General features: G+C 38.5%; 1 protein-coding gene across 1 annotated transcript in view; it reads left to right on the forward strand.

Moving 5' to 3' along the window:
- The first annotated feature begins 4,738 nt into the window (after positions 1-4,738).
- ACOXL (acyl-CoA oxidase like) overlaps positions 4,739-21,255 on the forward strand; it is a 1,233,832-nt gene continuing 1,217,315 nt past the window's right edge. The window contains exon 1 of the mRNA XM_053712602.1: positions 4,739-4,985. Coding sequence (XP_053568577.1) covers positions 4,858-4,985 — 128 coding nt within the window. The 5' untranslated portion in view covers positions 4,739-4,857. The remainder of the gene's footprint in view (positions 4,986-21,255) is intronic.

Consider the following 21,255-nt stretch of genomic DNA (forward strand, 5'->3'; position numbering starts at 1 on the left):
GTTTAAACCTGTTGCTCCACCTTGGAGCTTAAATTTGCTTCTTAAAGTTCTTCAGGGGGTTCCGTTTGAACCTCTTCATTCCATAGATATCAAACTTTTATCTTGGAAAGTTCTTTTTTTGGTAGCTATTTCCTCTGCTCGTAGAGTTTCCGAGTTATCTGCCTTACAATGTGATTCTCCTTATCTGATCTTCCATGCAGATAAGGTAGTTATGCGTACCAAACCTGGGTTTTTACCTAAGGTGGTATCTAATAAGAATATCAATCAGGAGATTGTTGTTCCATCATTGTGTCCTAATCCTTCTTCAAAGAAGGAACGTCTATTACACAATCTTGACGTGGTTCGTGCTTTAAAGTATTATTTACAAGCTACTAAGGATTTTTGTCAAACATCTGCTTTGTTTGTTGTCTACTCTGGACAGAGGAGAGGCCAAAGGGCTTCGGCAACCTCTCTTTCGTTTTGGCTAAGAAGTATAATCCGCTTAGCTTATGAGACTGCTGGCCAGCAGCCTCCTGAAAGGATTACAGCTCATTCTACTAGAGCTGTGGCTTCCACATGGGCCTTTAAAAATGAGGCTTCTGTTGAACAGATTTGCAAGGCGGCGACTTGGTCTTCACTTCATACTTTTTCAAAATTCTATAAATTTGATACTTTTGCTTCTTTGGAGGCTATTTTTGGGAGAAAGGTTTTACAGGCAGTGGTACCTTCCGTTTAAGTACCTGCCTTGTCCCTCCCTTCATCCGTGTACTTTAGCTTTGGTATTGGTATCCCACAAGTAATGGATGATCCGTGGACTGGATACACCTTACAAGAGAAAACATAATTTATGCTTACCTGATACATTTATTTCTCTTGTGGTGTATCCAGTCCACGGCCCGCCCTGTCATTTTAAGGCAGGTATTTTTTTAAATTCTAAACTTCAGTCACCACTGCACCCTATGGTTTCTCCTTTCTCTGCTTGTCTTCGGTCGAATGACTGGATATGGCAGTTAGGGGAGGAGCTATATAGACAGCTCTGCTGTGGGTGATCCTCTTGCAGCTTCCTGTTGGGAAGCAGAATATCCCACAAGTAATGGATGATCCGTGGACTGGATACACCACAAGAGAAATAAATTTATCAGGTAAGCATAAATTATGTTTTACAATCTAGTGTGGAAATGAGATGTCAATCTCGAAGAGTTTAAAAACTTGTTAATCTCAGAAAATCCTACCTTAAAAACTTACAGTTTAGTAATATTGAAATCCTTGAAGGACATCTGCCATTAGCGCTTATACTGCAGTCCAGATGCGCATCAGTCTGATCTGAATTTACTTCAGATCACCAGTTGTCTTTTCTTCATCCGGGTCAAGCAGAACAAACAGCTGCATCAGATGTTGCACCTTACAGTACAGTCTTTAATGATAGTCCCAGCACCAGTGAGTTTGCAGCGTGAGGACATTTGACATCAAGCGTGTATACTGTTGGCCAGATGCGCATCAGTCTGATCTGAATTTACTTCAGATCGCCAGTTGCCTTTTCTTCATGCGGGTCAAGCAGAACAAACAGCTGCATCAGAAGCTGCACCTTACAGTACAGTGTTTAATGAGGGTCCCAGCACCAGTGAGTTTGCAGCGTGAGGACATCTGCCATCAGCTTGTATACTGCTGGCCAGATGCGCATCAGCATGATCTAAATTTATTTCATATCGACGGTTGCCGTTTCTTCATCCGGGTCAAGCAGAACAAACAGCTGCATCAGAAGCTGCACCTTACAGTACAATGCTTAATGAAGGTCCCAGCACCAGTGAGTTTGCAGCGTGAGGACATCTGCTTTCTGTGTGTATATTGCTGGCCAGATGAGCATCAGTCTGATCTGAATTATTTCAGATCACCAGTTGCCTTTTCTTCATGCGGGTCAAGCAAAACAAACAGCTGCATCAGATGCTGCACCTTACAGTACAGTGTTTAATGAGGGTCCCAGCACCAGTGAGTTTGCAGCGTGAGGACATCTGCCATCAGCGAGTATACTCCTGGCCAGATGCGCATCAGTCTGATCTGAATTTATTTCAGATCACCAGTTGCCTTTTCTTCATCCGGGTCAAGCAGAACAAACAGCTGCATCAGATGCTGCACCTTACAGTACAGTGTTTAATGAGGGTCCCAGCACCAGTGAGTTTGCAGCGTGAGGACATCTGCCATCAGCAGGATCAGTCTGACAACTCTAGTAAAGTAAGGAGCAGTTATGCGGGTGGTGGCTTATGAGTTATACATGCTGCATAGTTTGCAGAGAGGAACATGAATAGTGCTGTTCAGTGTCACTATTTGTGTGCTGTCCAGGGCGGAAATTCATGTTCCTACCTGTATGCACTGCAGCATGTATAACTCATAAGTGTCCAGGAAAACATGGCTGAGGTGGCAACCCAAAGTATTTTAGCAGGCTGTCTAGTACAATCTGTACAAAAATACTGGACACCTAAAGACCCCTGACAGCTAAATGTAAAGGGCCTTCTAGGCTTTTATGCATTATAAATATGGCTAAAAAAAGTTACACTGTACATTTTCTATTATAGGTGTTACAGGCAACCATTGGGGTGTTCAATCATTGCTGGGTGTTTACTTCTGGCAGCCAAGGGGGTCAGATCACTACTACGTTTATGTGTTACTGTCAACCAAGGGGTGAAAAATATATGTGGTGGGATCAAGGGTGGGGCCTAAGATTGAACTTTTGTGGAGACATTGTGTAAACCCAGCTACGTCACGTGTCCAGTCACAATGCCCCCCAAACACACACCAAAGTTCTAGCTTAGACCCCACTCTTGATCCTACCATGTATAATTTTCACAACTATGTAGTCATTCTACACCTTGGCTGCCAGTAACTTACAAGTCAATAATTGTACCTCTTTGGTTGTCAGTATCACATGTAAACAATAGAGATTTGACCCCCTTGACTGCCTTTTTTTTTTTTTGCTGCTGCTGCTGCTGCTGCTTAAAGGGACATGAAACACAAAAAATGTATTGTATGATTCAAATAGAACATACAATTTTAAACAACTTTCCAATTTACTTCTATTATTTAATTTGCTTCCTTATCTTGTTATCCTTTGCTGAAAGGTTTATCTAGGAAAGCTCAGGCGCATCAAAGAACCTAGGTTCTAGCTGCTGAATGGTGGCTGCATATATTTAAGGATTGTCATTGTGTTCAGTTAGAAACCCGTAGTGTATTGCTGCTCCTTCAACAAAGAATACCAAGAGAACAAAGAAAAATGGATAATAGGAGTAAATTGGAAGTTGTTTAAAACTGCATGCTCTATCTGAATCATGAAAGAAAAAAAATTGTTTCATATCCCTTTAATATTTGTAATGCATCAAAGAATAGAAGGAATTATACATTTAACACTCATGGACTTCAAAAACCTGGACATTTTTTAAGGGACATGAACTCATTTTGTTCCTTTTATTATTCAGATAGAGAATTCAATTTTAAAAAAGTTTCAAATTTACTTCTGTAATCAAATCTACTTTGTCCTCATGCTATTCTTTGCTGAAGAGATACCTAAGTAGGTAGCATGCACATTCCCAAAGCACTACCTGACAGGTAATAGTGCTGCCATCTAGTGGTCTTGCTAATGTATAGCATTGTTTGACAACTGCTGCCATTTAGTGCTGAAGACATGTGAACTTACATCCATGCTTTTCAACTAAGGATAACCATAACAAGAAAACTATCAAAATTTGATCATAGAATTGTTTAAAATGATATGCTCTATCTGATTCATGAAAAACATATTTTGGGCTTTATGTCCCTTTAAGTCTCTAGTATTTTTGTGAAAATTTTACTGGACAGCCTACTAAAGTACTGGACTGTCCCTTTGAATACTGGACACCTGGCAACCATAGGACCCCATTGGCTGCCCATATTTAAGATCAGATTTAATTTTAGTGGCTAGGTCCTTGAATACTGCACTTTACATATACACACTGGTCACTCATTGGTTGTGGTGTTGGTATCTAATAGTAACTATCAGTAAAGAAAGCAAAAAAACCTGTAAATATACCTAGAATATATGTTTATATTTGGGCACTTGGAGATTATAGACATTGTCTGTGTGTCTATCTCTCCATATATACATATTCGCAAGCATCCAAAATCTCCTTAAAATAGAAATATCACTGATTGTATAGTTTTACCACCAATAAAATAAACTGACAGAAAATATAGCTGATCTGCACCAGTGTATGGATAAGATGTTTTCTGTATGTTTATTTTAGTCCCTGTTTATTGCTGTACATACACCCATGGTTAAATGTAGGAATAATTCATTGTTATTCCATTAAACATTACACTAAAAATTAACATTATAGTGCAAAAATATTAAACATAAAATCATGAAAAGACCCGAGAAATTAATCATATTTTCCCCCCCACGCCCCAGTTACTAATGGGTTAATAAGTGTGTCATTAGTAACTATGATTTCTTTTGCTAAGCTGCCTTATCATCAGTTTATAACATGATGCTATCGAAGAATCTTAGTGACCTTAGGTTTTTGATAATATGTTTTGCTTTGTTTGTATAAATTGAAGCCTAGGGCAGTGAAAGAGTTAATGCACTTTGACCAGTGAGGGTGGGATCAGATCAATGTGCGCTCACAAGCTGCTCACTGAACCACTCGGCTTCAAGCACTAGCGCACAGTGACGCTGACGCGCGCACCCGTCATTCATGTGACAGGGAAATCTGGGCATACTCGGGAGCGCGCACAGCTGTGATCGCGCGCTGTGAATTAAAAAGCAGTGCAGAGGTGAATAGGGCGCTACGGCTGAACTAGTAGTCTCTATAGATTCTCAAACCCTACATCTTGTATAATATATTCTCCAGAATGGACAACGATGCCGCGGACCGGGGAATCACTCAGAGCTCCTTGTCAAAATACCTGGACGGGGGCTTCTGGAGCATGAAGAATGAGCTACGGATGCAGATTGCTGAGAGCCCACTCTTCCAGCAAAGGTACCAAGGAGGGATAAAGGGCTATGCTAAAGTGGTAGCCAGGGTCCAGTTGTATTATAATAATGCACCCAAAGGCCTGGGCTTTATTCATTGCTTTTCAGGATGTGGTATATATGTCGAGGAGTTTTGTTACCTGCTGAAGTGCTGTGCAGGTGCATCCACACTCTGCTGGGGACACTTACAGATGACTGCATCACCTGGACCCTTTGAAATGTCTTCTGTATGGGGCCCTCTAATACTCTGTAACAATTACCAAATGTAAACATGCCTACAAGTTGTAAATATGTTAATGCTGTACAGAAGCATAAATCAAAATGCAAAAGTTTTCAGGTATTGAAGTAGTTTTTCATGATCTGTTTTGCCAACCTGCTGCTAACCATTTGAATGTACAAGTTGGTTTTGTTATCACAAATGGCACATTATGGGTTCTTCAAGAGGAGGGAAAGTATTGTTGAATATCAGTATATTTTTGCACCTGCTGAGTTTGAAAACTAATAGCATCATGTACTAATTTGCATATCCAATTTCAAAATTGATGTTGTTGCTTATATTTCTTTGAACAGGAGAGCATGATGTAATTAATGATAAACATTATTGATCATTTCACTAACATACTTTATTTTATAATGGACATAAATACCAGACATAGTTGCTACTTATAATGTGAGAGGACCACCTCAGCCTGTATGGACAGCGCCTAATAATATTGGATGATGAAATGTAAGCTTGTTGCTGATCGTTGAAGTTTACAATAAATCACGACTTTTGATCAGGGTTAGGAAAGTTAAAATGAAACTTTTAAGAATCACATAGAGCATGCAATTTTAAGATACTTTTAAAATCTCTTCTATTTTCAAATGTGCTTTGTTCTTTTGGTATCCATTGTTGAAAATGAATAGGCACATAGCCTACACTATGGGAGCTAGCTGCTGATTGGTGCCTGCATACATTTCTCCGTTGTGATTGGCTAACTTGAGCTGCCACTAGTGCAATGCTGTTCCTTCAGCAAATAATACCAAGAGAATGAGGCACATTTGATAAGTCAATTTGAAAGTTGTTTAAAATTGTACGTTCTATCCAAATCATGAATTAAATTTGTGGGGTTTCCTGTCCCTTTAATTTTTGAGTGTGAAATTGCTTATCTATATAGCATGATTTATAGAGCAGACTTTAAATATTGTGTTGTTATCTTGTGCATTGTGGTGAGACAGCTCTGTATTTACTTTGGATTTTTATTTCAAAGGATGAAAGCTTTAACTGTATGACTTATAAGTTCACATTATATTTCTGTACTGTTTATTAAGGTGATAGTGTAACAGCTATATTTGTTTTCAGTTGATATTATTTATTTATTTTTTTAAATCCTTCACATATGTAATTAACCCTTTAACGCCGTTAGGATGTTGTATTTCGTCCGAATTTTGCTGGGCTTTAGCGCCGAAGGACGAAATACAACGTCCTAACCGCTTGGCTTTCCTGAAGCCACTGGCGCTTCCCTGATGGGATCGCGGTCTGCAGGGCGTACCTAGCATCATAGGGACCCCCCTGACGCGATCCCATCATTGAAAGCTCATGATCACGTGCAAAATTGCGAGATTTCAATTTGTTTACAATGGAACATTTTTTCCAATGTAGACAAGTTAACCCCACAAAAGGCTTAACCCCTTAATGACCACAGCACTTTTCCATTTTCTGTCCGTTTGGGACCAAGGCTATTTTTACATTTTTGCGGTGTTTGTGTTTAGCTGTAATTTTCTTCTTACTCATTTACTGTACCCACACATATTATATACCGTTTTTCTCGCCACTAAATGGACTTTCTAAAGATACCATTATTTTCATCATATCTTATAATTTACTATAAAAAAATTATAAAATATGAGGAAAAATGGAAAAAAACACACTTTTTCTAACTTTGACCCCCAAAATCTGTTACATATCTAAAACCACCAAAAAACACCCATGCTAAATAGTTTCTAAATTTTGTCCTGAGTTTAGAAATACCCAATGTTTACATGTTCTTTGCTTTTTTTGCAAGTTATAGGGCCATAAATACAAGTAGCACTTTGCTATTTCCAAACCATTTTTTCCCAAAATTAGCGCTAGTTACATTAGAACACTGATATCTGTCCGGAATCTCTGAATATCCATTGACATGTATATATTTTTTTTTAGTAGACATCCCAAAGTATTGATCTAGGCCAATTTTGGTATATTTCATGCCACCATTTCACCGCCAAATGCGATCAAATACAAAAAATTGTTCACTTTTTCACAAATTTTTTCACAAATTTTCGATTTCTCACTGAAATTATTTACAAACAACTTGTGCAATTATGGCATAAATGGTTGTAAATTCTTCTCTGGGATCCCCTTTGTTCAGAAATAGCAGACATATATGGCTTTGGTGTTGATTTTTGGTAATTAGAAGGCCGCTAAATGCCACTGCGCACCACAAGTGTATCATGCCCAGCAGTTAAGGGGTTAATTAGGGAGCTTTTAGGGAGCTTGTAGGGTTAATTTTAGCTTTAGTGTAGTGTAGTAGACAACCCCAAGTATTGATCTAGGCACATTTTGGTATATTTCATGCCACCATTTCACCGCCAAATGCGATCAAATTAAAAAAAACGTAAAATTTTTCACAATTTTAGGTTTCTCACTGAAATCATTTACAAACAGCTTGTGCAATTATGGCACAAATGGTTGTAAATGCTTGTCTGGGATCCCCTTTGTTCAGAAATAGCAGACATATATGACTTTGGCGTTGCTTTCTGGTAATTAGAAGGCCACTAAATCCTGTTGCGCCTCACACGTGTATTATGGCTAGCAGGGAAAGGGTTAATTAGGGAGTTTGTAGTGAGCTTGCAGGGTTAATTTTAGCTTTAGTGTAGAGATCAGCCTCCCATCTGACACATCCCACCCCCTGATCCCTCCCAAACAGCTCCCTTCCCTCCCCCACCCCACAATTGTCCCCGCCATCTTAAGTACTGGCAGAAAGTCTGCCAGTACTAAAATAAAAGGGTTTTAAAAAAAAATGAATTTTTTTTAAGCATATTTACATATGCTACTGTGTAGGATCCCCCCCTTAGCCCCCAACCTCCCTGATCCCCCCCAAAACCGCTCTCTAACCCTCCCCTCTGCCTTATTGGGGGCCATCTTGGGTACTGGCAGCTGTCTGCCAGTACCCAGTTTACAATAAAAAGTGCTTTTTTTTTTTTTTTTTTTTTTTTTTTTTTTTCTGTAGTGTAGCTTCCCCCCACCACCTTGCTGATTGTTTTATTTTTCCATTTTATTTATATTTTTTATTTCCACATTTTCTGCAGTGTAGCGGTTCCCGCTCCCACCCTCCCGTGCACCCGTGCGCGCCCCCAGCCACCCCCGCCCACGATCCCGCCCCCCTTCACATCAACAGGGCCATCGATGGCCGCCTCCCGGTCCGGCTCCCACCCACCAACACAGGGAGCAACCGATCTCCGGTGCAGAGAGGGCCACAGAGTGGCTCTCTCTGCACCGGATGACTTAAAAAGGTTATTGCAGGATGCCTCCATATCGAGGCATCACTGCAATAACCGGAAAGCAGCTGGAAGCGAGCAGGATCGCTTCCAGCTGCTTTCCACACTGAGGACGTGCAGGGTACGTTCTCAGGCATTAACTGCCTTTTTTCTGAGGACGTACCCTGCACGTCCTCAGTCGTTAAGGGGTTAAAGGGACACTGAACCCATTTTTTTTTCTTTTGTGATTCAGATAGAGCATGCAATTTTAAGCAACTTTCTAATTTACTCCTATTATCAATTTTTCTTCGTTCTCTTGGTATCTTTATTTGAAAAGCAAGAATGTAAGTTTAGATGCCGACCCATTTTTGGTGAACAACCTGGGTTGTCCTTGCTGACTGTACAGCACTAATAAACAAGTGCTGTCCAGGGACTGAACCAAAAAAATTCTGGTTCCTTAGCTTAGATGCCTTCTTTTTCAAATAAAGATAGCAAGAGAATGAAGAAAAATTGAAAATAGGCGTAAATTAGAAAGTTGTTTAAAACTGCATAATCTTTATGAATCATAAAATAAAAAATTTGGGTTCAGTTTCTCTTTAAAATAGGTTATGGGCTGCTTTTCAAATAGGTGACCTAATGCAAAATGTTGTATGTATGCTTTTTATAGACTGTCCCTTCCTATATGATTATGTATTTACACACACATTGTTATACTCATCATCGTTTGTAGATAGCCACCATAATGGTCAAATGGGAATGTTTGACCATAAACATAGCTGGACACAAATTTAAAGGGTAAAAAAATTATAAACAAAAGTAATCTAAACTGATGGAGGATCTTAAAGGATTTGACTTCCTGCATAAGAAAATGCATTTTAACCCCTTAATGACCAGACCATTTTTCAATTTTCTTACCCTTAATGACAAAGGCTATTTTTACATTTCTGCTGTGTTTGTGTTTAGCTGTAATTTTCCTCTTATTCATTTACTGTACCCACACATATTATATACCGTTTTTCTCGCCATTAAATGGACTTTCTAAATATACCATTATTTTCATTATATCTTATAATTTCCTATAAAAAAATTATAAAATATGAGGGAAAAAATGGATATATTTTATATTTGATATATTTATATTATATGGATATATTTATATTTGATATATTTCATGCCACCATTTCACCGCCAAATGCGAGCAAATAAAAAAATAAAATAAATTCATTTTTCACAATTTTAGGTTTCTCACTGAAAGTATTTACAAACAGCTTGTGCTATTATGGCACACATTGTTGTAAAAGCGTCTTTGGGATCCTCTTTGTTCAGAAATATCAGACTTATATGGCTTTGGCATTGCTTTTTGGTAATTAGAACGCCGCTAAATGCTGCTGCGCACCACACGTAAATTATGCCCAGCAGTGAAGGGGTTAATTAGGTAGCTTGTAGGGAGCTTGCAGGGTTAATTTTAGCTTTAGGGTAGAGATCGGCCTCCCACTTGACGCATCCCACCCCCTGATCCCTCTCAAACAGCTCTCTTCCCTCCCCCACCCCACAATTGTCCCCGCCATCTTAAGTACTGGCAGAAAGTCTGCCAGTACTAAATAAAAAGAGTTGTGTTTTTTTTGTTTTGTTTTTTTTAATAAAAAAAAATAAAATATTTTAGCTGTGATGGACCCCTGCCTTAGCCCCAACCTCCATGATCCCTCTCCCCTACCTAATTGCCGCCATCTTGGGTACTGGCAGCTGTCTGCCAGTACCCAATTTGCCCCAAAAATGTAGCAGCCCCACACAATACCCCCCCTCCCCCCCAGATCCTTTTATATTAAATTTTTTAAAATCTTTTTTTCCCCCCTCTTCCCTCCTCATTGGTGTCAGTGGCTAGCTAATGTGTGCGCGCGCACGCGCCCCCCCCCCGCACGCTCCCGGCACCCGGCGTGCACATTGCACTTACAGGAACCGGATGCCGGGTAGCGATAGGCCGCCCACCCGCCTCCCTGTTACGCTCCCACCCACCAACGAACGGCACCATCGCTACCGGTGCAGAGAGGGCCACAAAGTGGTTCTCTCTGCATCGGAGTCGTCTAAAAAGGTATTGCAGGATGCCTTAATATCGAGGCATTACTGCAATACCCTGAGAGCTGCTGGAAGCGATTGCGATCGCTTCCAGCACTCTGTTAGACAACTGACGTACCAGGTACGTCTATTGTCATTAACTGGTTGTTTTTGCATGATGTACCTGGTACGTCAGTTGTCATTAAGGGGTTAAATACTGTATATTATTTAAAAGGCCATTAAAGTAGGGGTGAGCAGCCTTGGGCCCCCAGATGTTTTGGAACTACATTTCCCATGATGCTCAGACTGCCTAAAGAGTTTCTCAACCTCATGGGAAATGTAATTCTGACCCAAGATTGCTGACCCCTGCATTAAAGTGCTCAAATGTCATGCTCTAATTCATATGAATACAAATTGGTAAGGGAACCAAAAAAGAAAAGGGTTTTACTAGCACTCATTCCTAATTCATATGAAATCATAACATTTTATCACTATAATGGCCTTTTAAATAATATATTAAAATGACATGCCATTTCATCACTGGGACACTGCTACCCTATGTGTTTTAATCCCTGCAAATGGGAAAACACATAGTTAAAGTACCACTCTGGAGCTGAAAAGCACTACTGGTCCTGAGCAGAAACTGCCGCTGAATCCAGTAAGTCGTATAGCTGGGTCTTGAGTGGTATTTTTACTATGTGTTTAACCCATTTGTAAAGATAAACACGTGAATTTCACATCACTAGTAATCATGTGCTAACAAATTAGAACATGCAATTTTATCACTATAAATGGCCATTTAAAATTTCCTCCCATTACAGATGGTCTGCCCAGGGACTAAATATCTGTCTATCTATCTTAATAGATAGATGTGTGTGTGTGTGTGTGTGTGTGTATATATATATATATATATATATATATATATATATAATGTATGTTACAGTTAAAGTGCAGAAACAGTTAATGTGCACATTACCTAGCTAATCTGCATATTAACTGATTTACTCAGTTAAAGTGCAGAATCTGCACTTTACCTAGGTAATGTGCACATTAACGGCTTCCGTTCTCATGTAAACTGTTTATTGAAAAAGAAGCCGAAGAATGTTCCGATTTCGGCCGAGGGCAGATACACTCCAGAGTGCTCTGTTCTAATCAGAGCCTCGGGCATCTGCCTCTGGGAATCTTACCATGGGTCACAGCCTGTACGTCTTGAAATTCTCTGTCTGGGAAATTATCTATCGGATCTATCTATTTATTATAGATTCGATAGATAGATAATTTTCCAGGCAGAGAATTTCAAGACGTGCGGGCTGAGACCCATGGTAAGGTTCCCAGAGGCAGTTGCGGCGCTCGAGGCTCTGATTAGAACAGAGCACTCTGGAGCGTATCTGCCTTCGGCCGAAATCGTAACATTCTTCAGCTTCTTTTTCAATAAACAGTTTACATGAAAGAAACAAACTTTTCTAAAAAGCTAAAGTGCTTGAAAGTGTATTATTTGTTTTTCAACTGTATTATCACAGATACATTACAGCTAGAATGGCAGATTTTCACGTTCTCAGTACGATGTTCTTACATTTATTTGTGCTCATTGCATAATTCCACAATGGGTTGCAGGGAAGTCGATTCTGTAACAATTCAGAATGCAGAATGGGAAATATACAATGCTTAGAAGTGTAGAGGCCAAGATGCTAATAAATGCAAAAACATAATGAGAGCAGTTGTTATACCCTTGGGAAAACTACTATAAACTTGTTAAGAAGTTGAAGTGTGTCTGGGCAATGAATGACTGCCCTTTAAGATTTTGTTTTTACCTCCATTTTCAGAAGAAAGTGCCCCAGGCTCTCTAAAAAAAAAAAAAGTGATATGAACTGATTATCATAGGAAAAAACCATGGGACTCCCTTTAGTGTATATATATATATATATATATATATATATATATATATATATATATATATATATATATATGCTAAAGTGCATTTTTTGCACTTTAACTAGTGCCTAGTAGGTAATGTGCAGATTATCTAGGTAATTTGCAGATTACCTAGGTAATTTGAGAAATGAAACAATTTTTTCTGCACTTTAACTGATCACCCTAATTAATCTGCAGATTAGCTAGGTAATGTGCACTTTAACTGTAACACATATATATTAAGAAATCTTTCAAAAACAGAAATGTTGAAGGGACAGTCAACACCAAATTATTGTTTAAAAAGATAGATAACGCCTTTACTACCCATTCCCCAGCTTTGCACAACCAACATTGTTATATTAATATACTTAATAACCTTGAAATCTCTAAATTTCTGACTGTTTCTAAGCCACTAAAGACAGCCTCTTATCACATGCTTTTTATTAGCTTTTCAGAACAGGGGAGTTCTAGTTCATGTGAGCCATATAAATAACATTGTGCTCAAGCCCGTGGGTTGTGGCAGATACTGCAGTAATTGGATAAAATGCAAGTCAATAGATAATAAATAAAAAGTCATGTGATCAGTGGGCTGTCAGAAGAGGCTTAGATACAAGGTAATTACAGAGGTAAAAAGTATATTAATATAACAGCGTTGGTTATGCAAAACTGGGGAATGGGTAATAAAAAAAAAAAAAAATATTGTTTAAAAAGATAGCTAATTCCTTTTGAGTTGACTGTCCCTTTTAATAGTTTATTTTTTGCAATTAAAGGGACACTGAAGGCAAAAAAAAATTAACATGAATACAAAGAACGTTAAACAATACTTATTAATGTACTGTCTGTTTAAATTGTTTACCGTTTTGCCGCAATGATTATTCAATCTTTTATTATTTTTCAAACCCCCTCCGGGGGTACCAGTTCACAGCATCCTATCCTGGATGACCACCCAAGAATTAATGTGGCGGACTTTATCTGCAATGCTCGTGCGCAAATAGATAGAGCGGGTGTGCTGCTTTCAATACAGGGAAACAGTGAGTGGCGTATCTGCACTGAAAAGGTGAGTGCTGTGCGTTAGTATAGTGTGTCCATTAGAATACTTCAGGCAGCATCGGCTTCACAAAACAAAATGTGCATGCGCTAGATGACAAACAAGAAGATTAATTATATTCATAGAATAGGGATCCTATTGGCGGATTATAACGGCAATTGTACAGCCTATATTAGTGGGTTATCTGGACTGACGTCATTAGAAGAAAATAAAAATAGATTTTATTTATGGTACACTCATCGTTGGACAATGAAAGTAGGGGCATTTTATAACTTTATTCATTAGCAAACCATTTTCATATTCGTAATACACCAAAAAAACAAACAGTAATCCTTTAACATGCAAAGTGAGTGAACAGAAAAAAAAAAAAATTAAATCAATATTTAGTGTGACCACCATTTGCCTTCAAAACAGCATCAATTCTTTTAGGTACACTTGCACAAAGTCAAGGATTTTTGAGGCATACAGTACTAATGATTATCAATTTAATATGTAGGTTGAAACACAATCATTAACTGAAACAGAAACAGCTGTGTAGGAGGAATACAACTGGGTGAGCAACTATTTAATGTCAATTCATACACCATAGCAAGACTGAGCACAGCTGCAAGACACAAGGTAGTTATACTGCATCAGCAAGGTCTCTCTCAGGCAGAAATTTCAATGCAGATAGTGATTTCTAGATGTGCTGTCCAAGTTCTTCTGAAGAAGCACAAAGAAAGAAACGGGCAACGTTGAGGACTGTAGACACAGTGGTCGTCCAGGAACCTTAGTGCAGCAGATGAAAGACACATCAGGCTTACTTCCCTTTGCAACTGGAAGACATCCAGCAGTGCCATCAACTCTGAATTGGCAGAAACCAATGGGACTCTGGTACACCCATCTACTGTCTGGAGAAAACTGGTCAGAAGTGGTTATCATGGAAGACTTGTGGGCAAAAAGCCATACCTCAAAATTGGAAACTAAGCCAAGCAATGGAGTCAAATTTGAAATATTTGGCTGTAGCAGAAGGCAGTTTGTTTGCCGAAGGCCTGGAGAGAGGTACAAGAATGAGTGTTTGCAGACAACAATGAAGCATGGTGGAGGTTCCTTGGAAGTTTGGGGCTGTATTTTTGCAAATGGAGTTGGGGATTTGGTCAGAATTAATGATGAGAAGCACAGGTTAGATACTTCTCATCCATCCATGCAGTACCATCAGGGAGGCATCTGATTGGCCCCAGATGTATTCCTCAGCATGTCAATGACCCCAAACATACAGCTGAAGTCATTAAGAACTGTCAGCCTAAAGAGGAACAAGGAAGTTATGGTATGGCCCCCACAGATCCCTTATCTCAACATAATCAAGTCTGTCTGAGATTACATTAAGAGACAAAAGCAACTGAGGCTGTCTAAATCCACAGAAGAACTGAGGTTTTTCCAAACATCTTGTAGAACTAACCAATCTGCCGAGTTCCTTTAACTGTGTACAAGTTAACAAGGCTGGATTGGCCTACCAGGATACCAGGCAATTTCCCGGTGGGCAGCAGCAGATGGGGCTGGAAAGCTACAATTTAAAGGGATGATTAATAGATGAAGTTGGGTTGTAGGGTAAATCTATATAATTAACCCCTTAATGACCAGACCATTTTTCATTTTTCTTATCCTTAAGGACAAGGGCTATTTTTACATTTCTGCAGTGTTTGTGTTTAGCTGTAATTTTCCTCTTACTCATTTACTGTACCCACACATATTATATACCATTTTTCTCGCCATTAAATGGACTTTCTAAATATACCATTCTTTTCATCATATCTTATAATTTTCTATAAAAATAATTTTAAAATATGAGGAAAAAATAGAAAAAAAAACCACACTTTTTCTAACTTTGAGCCCCAAAATCTGTTACACATCTATAACCACCAAAAATCACCCATGCTAAATAGTTTCTAAATTTTGTCCTGAGTTTAGAAATACCCAATGTTTACATGTTTGCTTTTTTTGCAAGTTATAGGGCAATAAATACAAGTAGCACTTTGTTATTTCCAAACCACTTTTTTTTCAAAATTAGCACTAGTTACTTTGGGGCACTGATATCTTTCAGGAATACCTGAATATCCCTTGACATGTATATATATTTTTTTTTTTTTTTTTTTTTTTTTAAGACAACCCAAAGTATTGATCTAGGCCCATTTTGGTATATTTCATGCCACCATTTCACCGCCAAATGCGATCAAATTAAAAAAAAGATGTTCACTTTTTCACACATTTTGTCACAAACTTTTGGTTTCCCACTGAAATTATTTACAAACAGCTTCTGCAATTATGGCACAAATGGTTGTAAATGCTTCTCTGGGATCCCATTTGTTCAGAAATAGCAGACTTATATGGCTTTGGCGTTGCTTTTTGGTAATTAGAAGGCCACTAAATGCTGCTGAGCACCACACGTGAATTATGCCCAGCAGTGAAGGAGTTAATTAGGTAGCTTGTAGGACGCTGGCAGGGTTAATTTTAGCTTTAGTGTAGAGATCAGCCTCCCACCTGACACATCCCACCCCCTGATCCCTCCCAAACAGCTCTCTTCCCTCCCCCACCCCACAATTGTCCCCGCCATCTTAAGTACTGGCAGAAAGTCTGCCAGTACTAAATAAAAGGATTTTTTTATATTTTATTTTTTAAAAATATTTATTCAGCTGTGATGGACCCCTGCCTTAGCCCCCAACCTCCCTGATCCCCCACCAAATAGCTCTATAACCCTCCCTGCTACCTATTTGCCGCCATCTTGGGTACTGGCAGCTGTCTGCCAGTACCCAGTTTGCCCCCAAAAACAACAGTTTTGTTTTTCTTTAGACCTTTAAACTTTTCTGTAGTGTAGCAGCCCCCCCCCCTCAATACCCCCCCCCCCTCCCAGATCCTTTTATATTTAATTTTGTTTAAACTTTTTTTTTTTAAACTTTTTTTTCCATTGGTGTCAGTGGCTAATGCGCCCGTGCTCACGCACGCGCGCACCCCCGAAGGCCCCCCTGCACGCTCCCGGCACCCGGCGTGCACATTGCACTTACAGGAACCGGATGCTGGGTAGCAATGGGCCGCCTCCCTGTTACGCTCCCACCCACCAACTAAGTTTTTTTTAACGGCACCATCGCTACCGGTGCAGAGGGCCACAGAGTGGCTCTCTCTGCATCGGAGGCTTGTAAAAAGGTATTGCAGGATGCATCCATATTGAGGCATCACTGCAATACCCTGAGAGCTGCTGGAAGCGATTGCGATCACTTCCAGCACTCTGTTAGACAACTGACGTACCAGGTACGTCTATTGTCGTTAACTGTTAGTTTTTGCATGACGTACCTGGTACGTCAGTTGTCATTAAGGGGTTAATATAAATTATTGGGGGAAGGAGTATCCCAGTAATCTCCTTTGAGAAAAATGGTGTGTGTGCATTTTACTAACTCAACGTAAAATAGTGCTGCTCTTCAAATTTTCCAGGGCTGCTTTTTATTCCCTAGCCCTGTACAAGTGTACCTAGAATAATTGATGCTGTTTTGAAAGCAAAGTGTGGCCACAATAAATATTGATTTGATTAAGATTTTTCTTCTGTTCACTCACTTTGGATTTGTTTGATAGATAAAAATAAACTATTAACATTTCTATTTATGAAAGCGTTCTTACTTTACAGCCTTTTTTTCACACCTACCTTGCAGAATTTGTGTACTGTGCCAGAAGTAGGGTTTCCATGTGTTAAAGTGGTTAGGAATTATGAAAAGAGTTTGTCAACAGTCAGTGAGTGATGACTGCGCGTCCATGTTTAGGAACACATTGAAATAGGTCCTGTGCATGTACAGGCTGCATATGGCTGTTGCCATCTAATATGATTGGCTGCAATTTGGAATAATATGGTGCTTAACTTACGGGCAGTTGTAGACACAAGGAGATGAATTATTAAAATGATTATATATATATATATATATATATATATATCTATCAGTTTCTGTTTACTTTCATTAAAGGGATATGAAGAGATACATAGGTACCTGGTGCTGCCATACGGAACGCCAGACGCTTCTTAGTGTGATCTGAGATGTTATTGCAGAAAATGCAGCATGTCTGCAGAAAGAACTGGACACATGGAGGAACTGTTAGTCCTTTCACTGCTCCACATCAGGCACTTCTCTTCAAACAGCGCTGTGTAAATGTTATTCATTTAGCCACCAACCATCAAGCGCTACCCAGGGTGCTAAACCCAAAATGTCCCGCCTCCTAAGCTTACATTCCTGCTTTTCAAATACAGATACCAAGAGAACGAAGAAAAATTGATAATAGGAGTAAATTAGAAAGTTGCTTAAAGTTGCATGCACTATCTGAATAATGAAAGAAAACAATTGGGTTTAATATCCCTTTAACCCTGAAGGGAAGAAGAGACACAATGTAAAACCTCAAGTGTGCTAACCCAACAATGCGTTAGACCTACAACGCTAAACACCAAAAATGATTACGTTTAATTCTTTAGAGCCTTGTTTTTCAACCTGTGTGGTACATGTACCCTGGGGATACTTGGAGCATTGGGAAGGAGTACTTCAGCACTTGCATTTTCATTATATTTTGCTCTGATGCAGCCAATATAAACCTAAAATAAATCACAGAAATTTCTCAGTTTTACCCTCAAGAATCACTAACGGGCCAGATTTTGACTGGCTGGTCAGCTGCTCACTCTTGGAATTTTAAATGAACAGCTGGATATAAGACATTTCTTTAATAAAAGTGAATTTTTTTTTTTTGTACATTATTTTGTAACAATTTTTTGGGACACTTTTTAGAATTTTTATGTATTGCAGTATGGCTATGTATGAAAACATGGTACTTGCAGCAAAGAGGTTTAGAAACCATGTTTTAGAGCATGTTCATTTTGCCGTACTAACTTGAGGTTTTCTATGCTTTTAACCCCCAGCAGGAGGGGTTAAACACTTCAGTAATGTTCCACATGGCAGCTGCAAACCTTGCAGCTCCCAAGCTTGAAACAGTCTGATTGGCTGGCTTGTGTAATTGCTGCTCATGATTGGCTGATCGGTCATGTACTACTCAGGAGCTGCAAAAAAATCGACAGAACCCCAAAATACAACCAATGCTGAAAGGCATTTATTAGCTAGCAGGACACAGGCATGATTGTTGCCTTCAAGTTTGCCTATTTATTGTTGGGGGATAACACACCCCCTGATGTTGTTCCATGTGCCTATGGTTCTGTTGTATGATGATCACTTGATAGCCACCTAGGCATTTGAATCGGGGCCTCTCCTTTTTCAAAAGAGGAGTCACTTGTCTCATTGTAGTGCTTATTTTGAGGTGCTAAGGACCCTTTTCTAGACCAGAGCACCTTAAAAGGCACCTAGTATACAGGTGATATTCCATTTCTAAATGGGCATATAAATGTGTTGTAATGTGATTTTGTATTGTGAGCAGATTGAACAGGACTGACCAAGATAAATGTAGGACCATGATACTGTGTTTTCGGGACAAAAACCAGTAGAAAACTTGTGATTGTACCAACACTGAAAAGTTCTTGTAGGGGAGCTGTTAACCTGCTGATAATGATCAAACAATAGATTATGAGCAACCCCAAATATATATGCACCCAATAGTACAATAACAAAATGTAACGCATTAGAGCATTTTCTATATTAAAATATAACACCACCAAAAGGCTTAAAGGGACATTATACACTAATTTTTTTTTGCATAAATGTTTTGTAGATTATCTATTTATATAGCCCATAAAGTTTTTTTTTTTTTAAATAAATGTATAGTTTTGCTTATTTTTAAATAACATTGCTCTGATTTTCAGACTCCTAACCAAGCCCCAAAGTTTTATGTGAATACGCTCGACTACCTACTCCAGCTTGCTCCTGTTTGTGTAAAGGGTCTTTTCATATGCAAAAGAAGGGGGAGGGGGGAGTGTCTTATTTGCCACTTGCAGTGGGCTTTCCAGCTGCCTTTTCAATAGAGCCAAACTGAGAGCTTCTAAGTAAGTTTTTAAACAGTTTTATACTGGATTTTTATATCAGTATCTGTGCATATTATTCTTTATAGTAGTGTCTATTACATGCAGTTATATGAAAATGAGTGTATACTGTCCCTTTAAAGTGAAAGTCAATCCTAGCGTTTATGAAACGCTAGGATTTACCATTGAAACAAATAAAAAGGTCTTTCATTCATGAAGTATAAAATACTTTATTTGTTTCAAGCGCTGCTGCACTGAGCTGCTAAGGCAGCCCACGGCAGATGTTTTCACCTCTTAACCAATAACCGTGCGGGAAATCTGGCGCCACAGGGAGACAAGCCGGATTTCCCGCATGCTGTTTGCTAAGAAGTGGAAATGTCACCTCTTAGCAAAATAACGTTCTGCCGTACGCTGCTTTAGCAGCTCAGTGCAGCGAACTCTTGAAACAAATAAAGGAGCTTTCTGCCTGAAGTAAGTTATACTTCATGAATAAAAGTCCCCTTTTATTTGTTTCAATGGTCAATCCTAGCGCTTCACAAACGCTAGGATTGACTTTCGCTTTAAGAATACTTTCCTTGTCTTACTAAACATGTGATATACAATAAGTGTAGTGTATCCCAAATGTATTACAAAATATTTATTGCATACCCTAAATACATCAAAACGTCAACAAAAATATGCAAGTCCCACTATTCAAGATAGTATGAAATGTCCCAACATAAATAGGAGTCAAGAAGTGATGAATATATCAAAAAAAGTTCTTCTGGTACACAAATTCTATTCAATACCGGTTAATAATGGCACAGATCCATAAAGCAAAAATTGTGATCAACTCAATAGTTATATACAAGCAACAGTACCACAATTAAATGCTCTAGCCCTTTTATGTCCGTTAAATCAAAACTTATAAAATATGCCAACTTCAGTGCATGAACTTTATCTCCCATGAACTATGTCACATAATAGGCCAGAATAGAAAATACTGTTTTCCCAAAGCTGCTCATGTGATTAAAAAAATGATATTTTGATTCTTCCCCTTTTAATCCTATGTTGTTATCAGTTTCTCTCAGTGCACTCTTTTTAGAATTGATTTAGTATTTATATATTATGCTGAATTCATCTTCGTGTAATTCCTCTTCAAGAATGTCTGGGATAAGCATATCCTACAAACTAGATAAGTTTACACTGTTAGTAAATTTAGGGCAGACTTGTTGGGCCTATGGTTCGTATCTGCCGTCAGCTTTTAGTGGAGGGGACAATATTTATGAGGTAACCAAAGATTATGTCCCTGGTGTTTAATGGAACAGTTTATTTAAGGTATATTAATTCTCATTTTTTATTCATAATAATACGATTTTTGTGTGACTTATAAATAAGCAATAGAGAAAAATGATGTTGCAGTATGTGTGGAATGCTGAGGGTTGTTTTTTTTTTTTTTTTTTTTTTTTTACATGACTCACACTGAATAAATACTTATATGAAGTGGTCCTAAGGCTGACAAATCAACTAAAAGTTATTAAAGTAATTTTATTTTATATTGTTTACAGTATATTTTAGTAATGAAATACAATATTTCAGAAGATCTGAATACAAGAAATTTAAAATTTAATTTTGTTAATAAAATATGCATGGTTTTACAATTCAAGGATATATGCCATTTAAAGTATTGGGCATTGTTTATCTTAATTTGCTCACTGATGTGGTGGGAAAATACTATTTTTATTTTTTTAAATTTAGTTTACAGAAAAATAAACAATGAAAGTACATTACAAACATTTTTCATTATGACTAAACGCATTT

The sequence above is a fragment of the Bombina bombina genome, chromosome 4 (assembly GCF_027579735.1).
Source record: "Bombina bombina isolate aBomBom1 chromosome 4, aBomBom1.pri, whole genome shotgun sequence".
Lineage (NCBI taxonomy): Eukaryota > Metazoa > Chordata > Amphibia > Anura > Bombinatoridae > Bombina > Bombina bombina.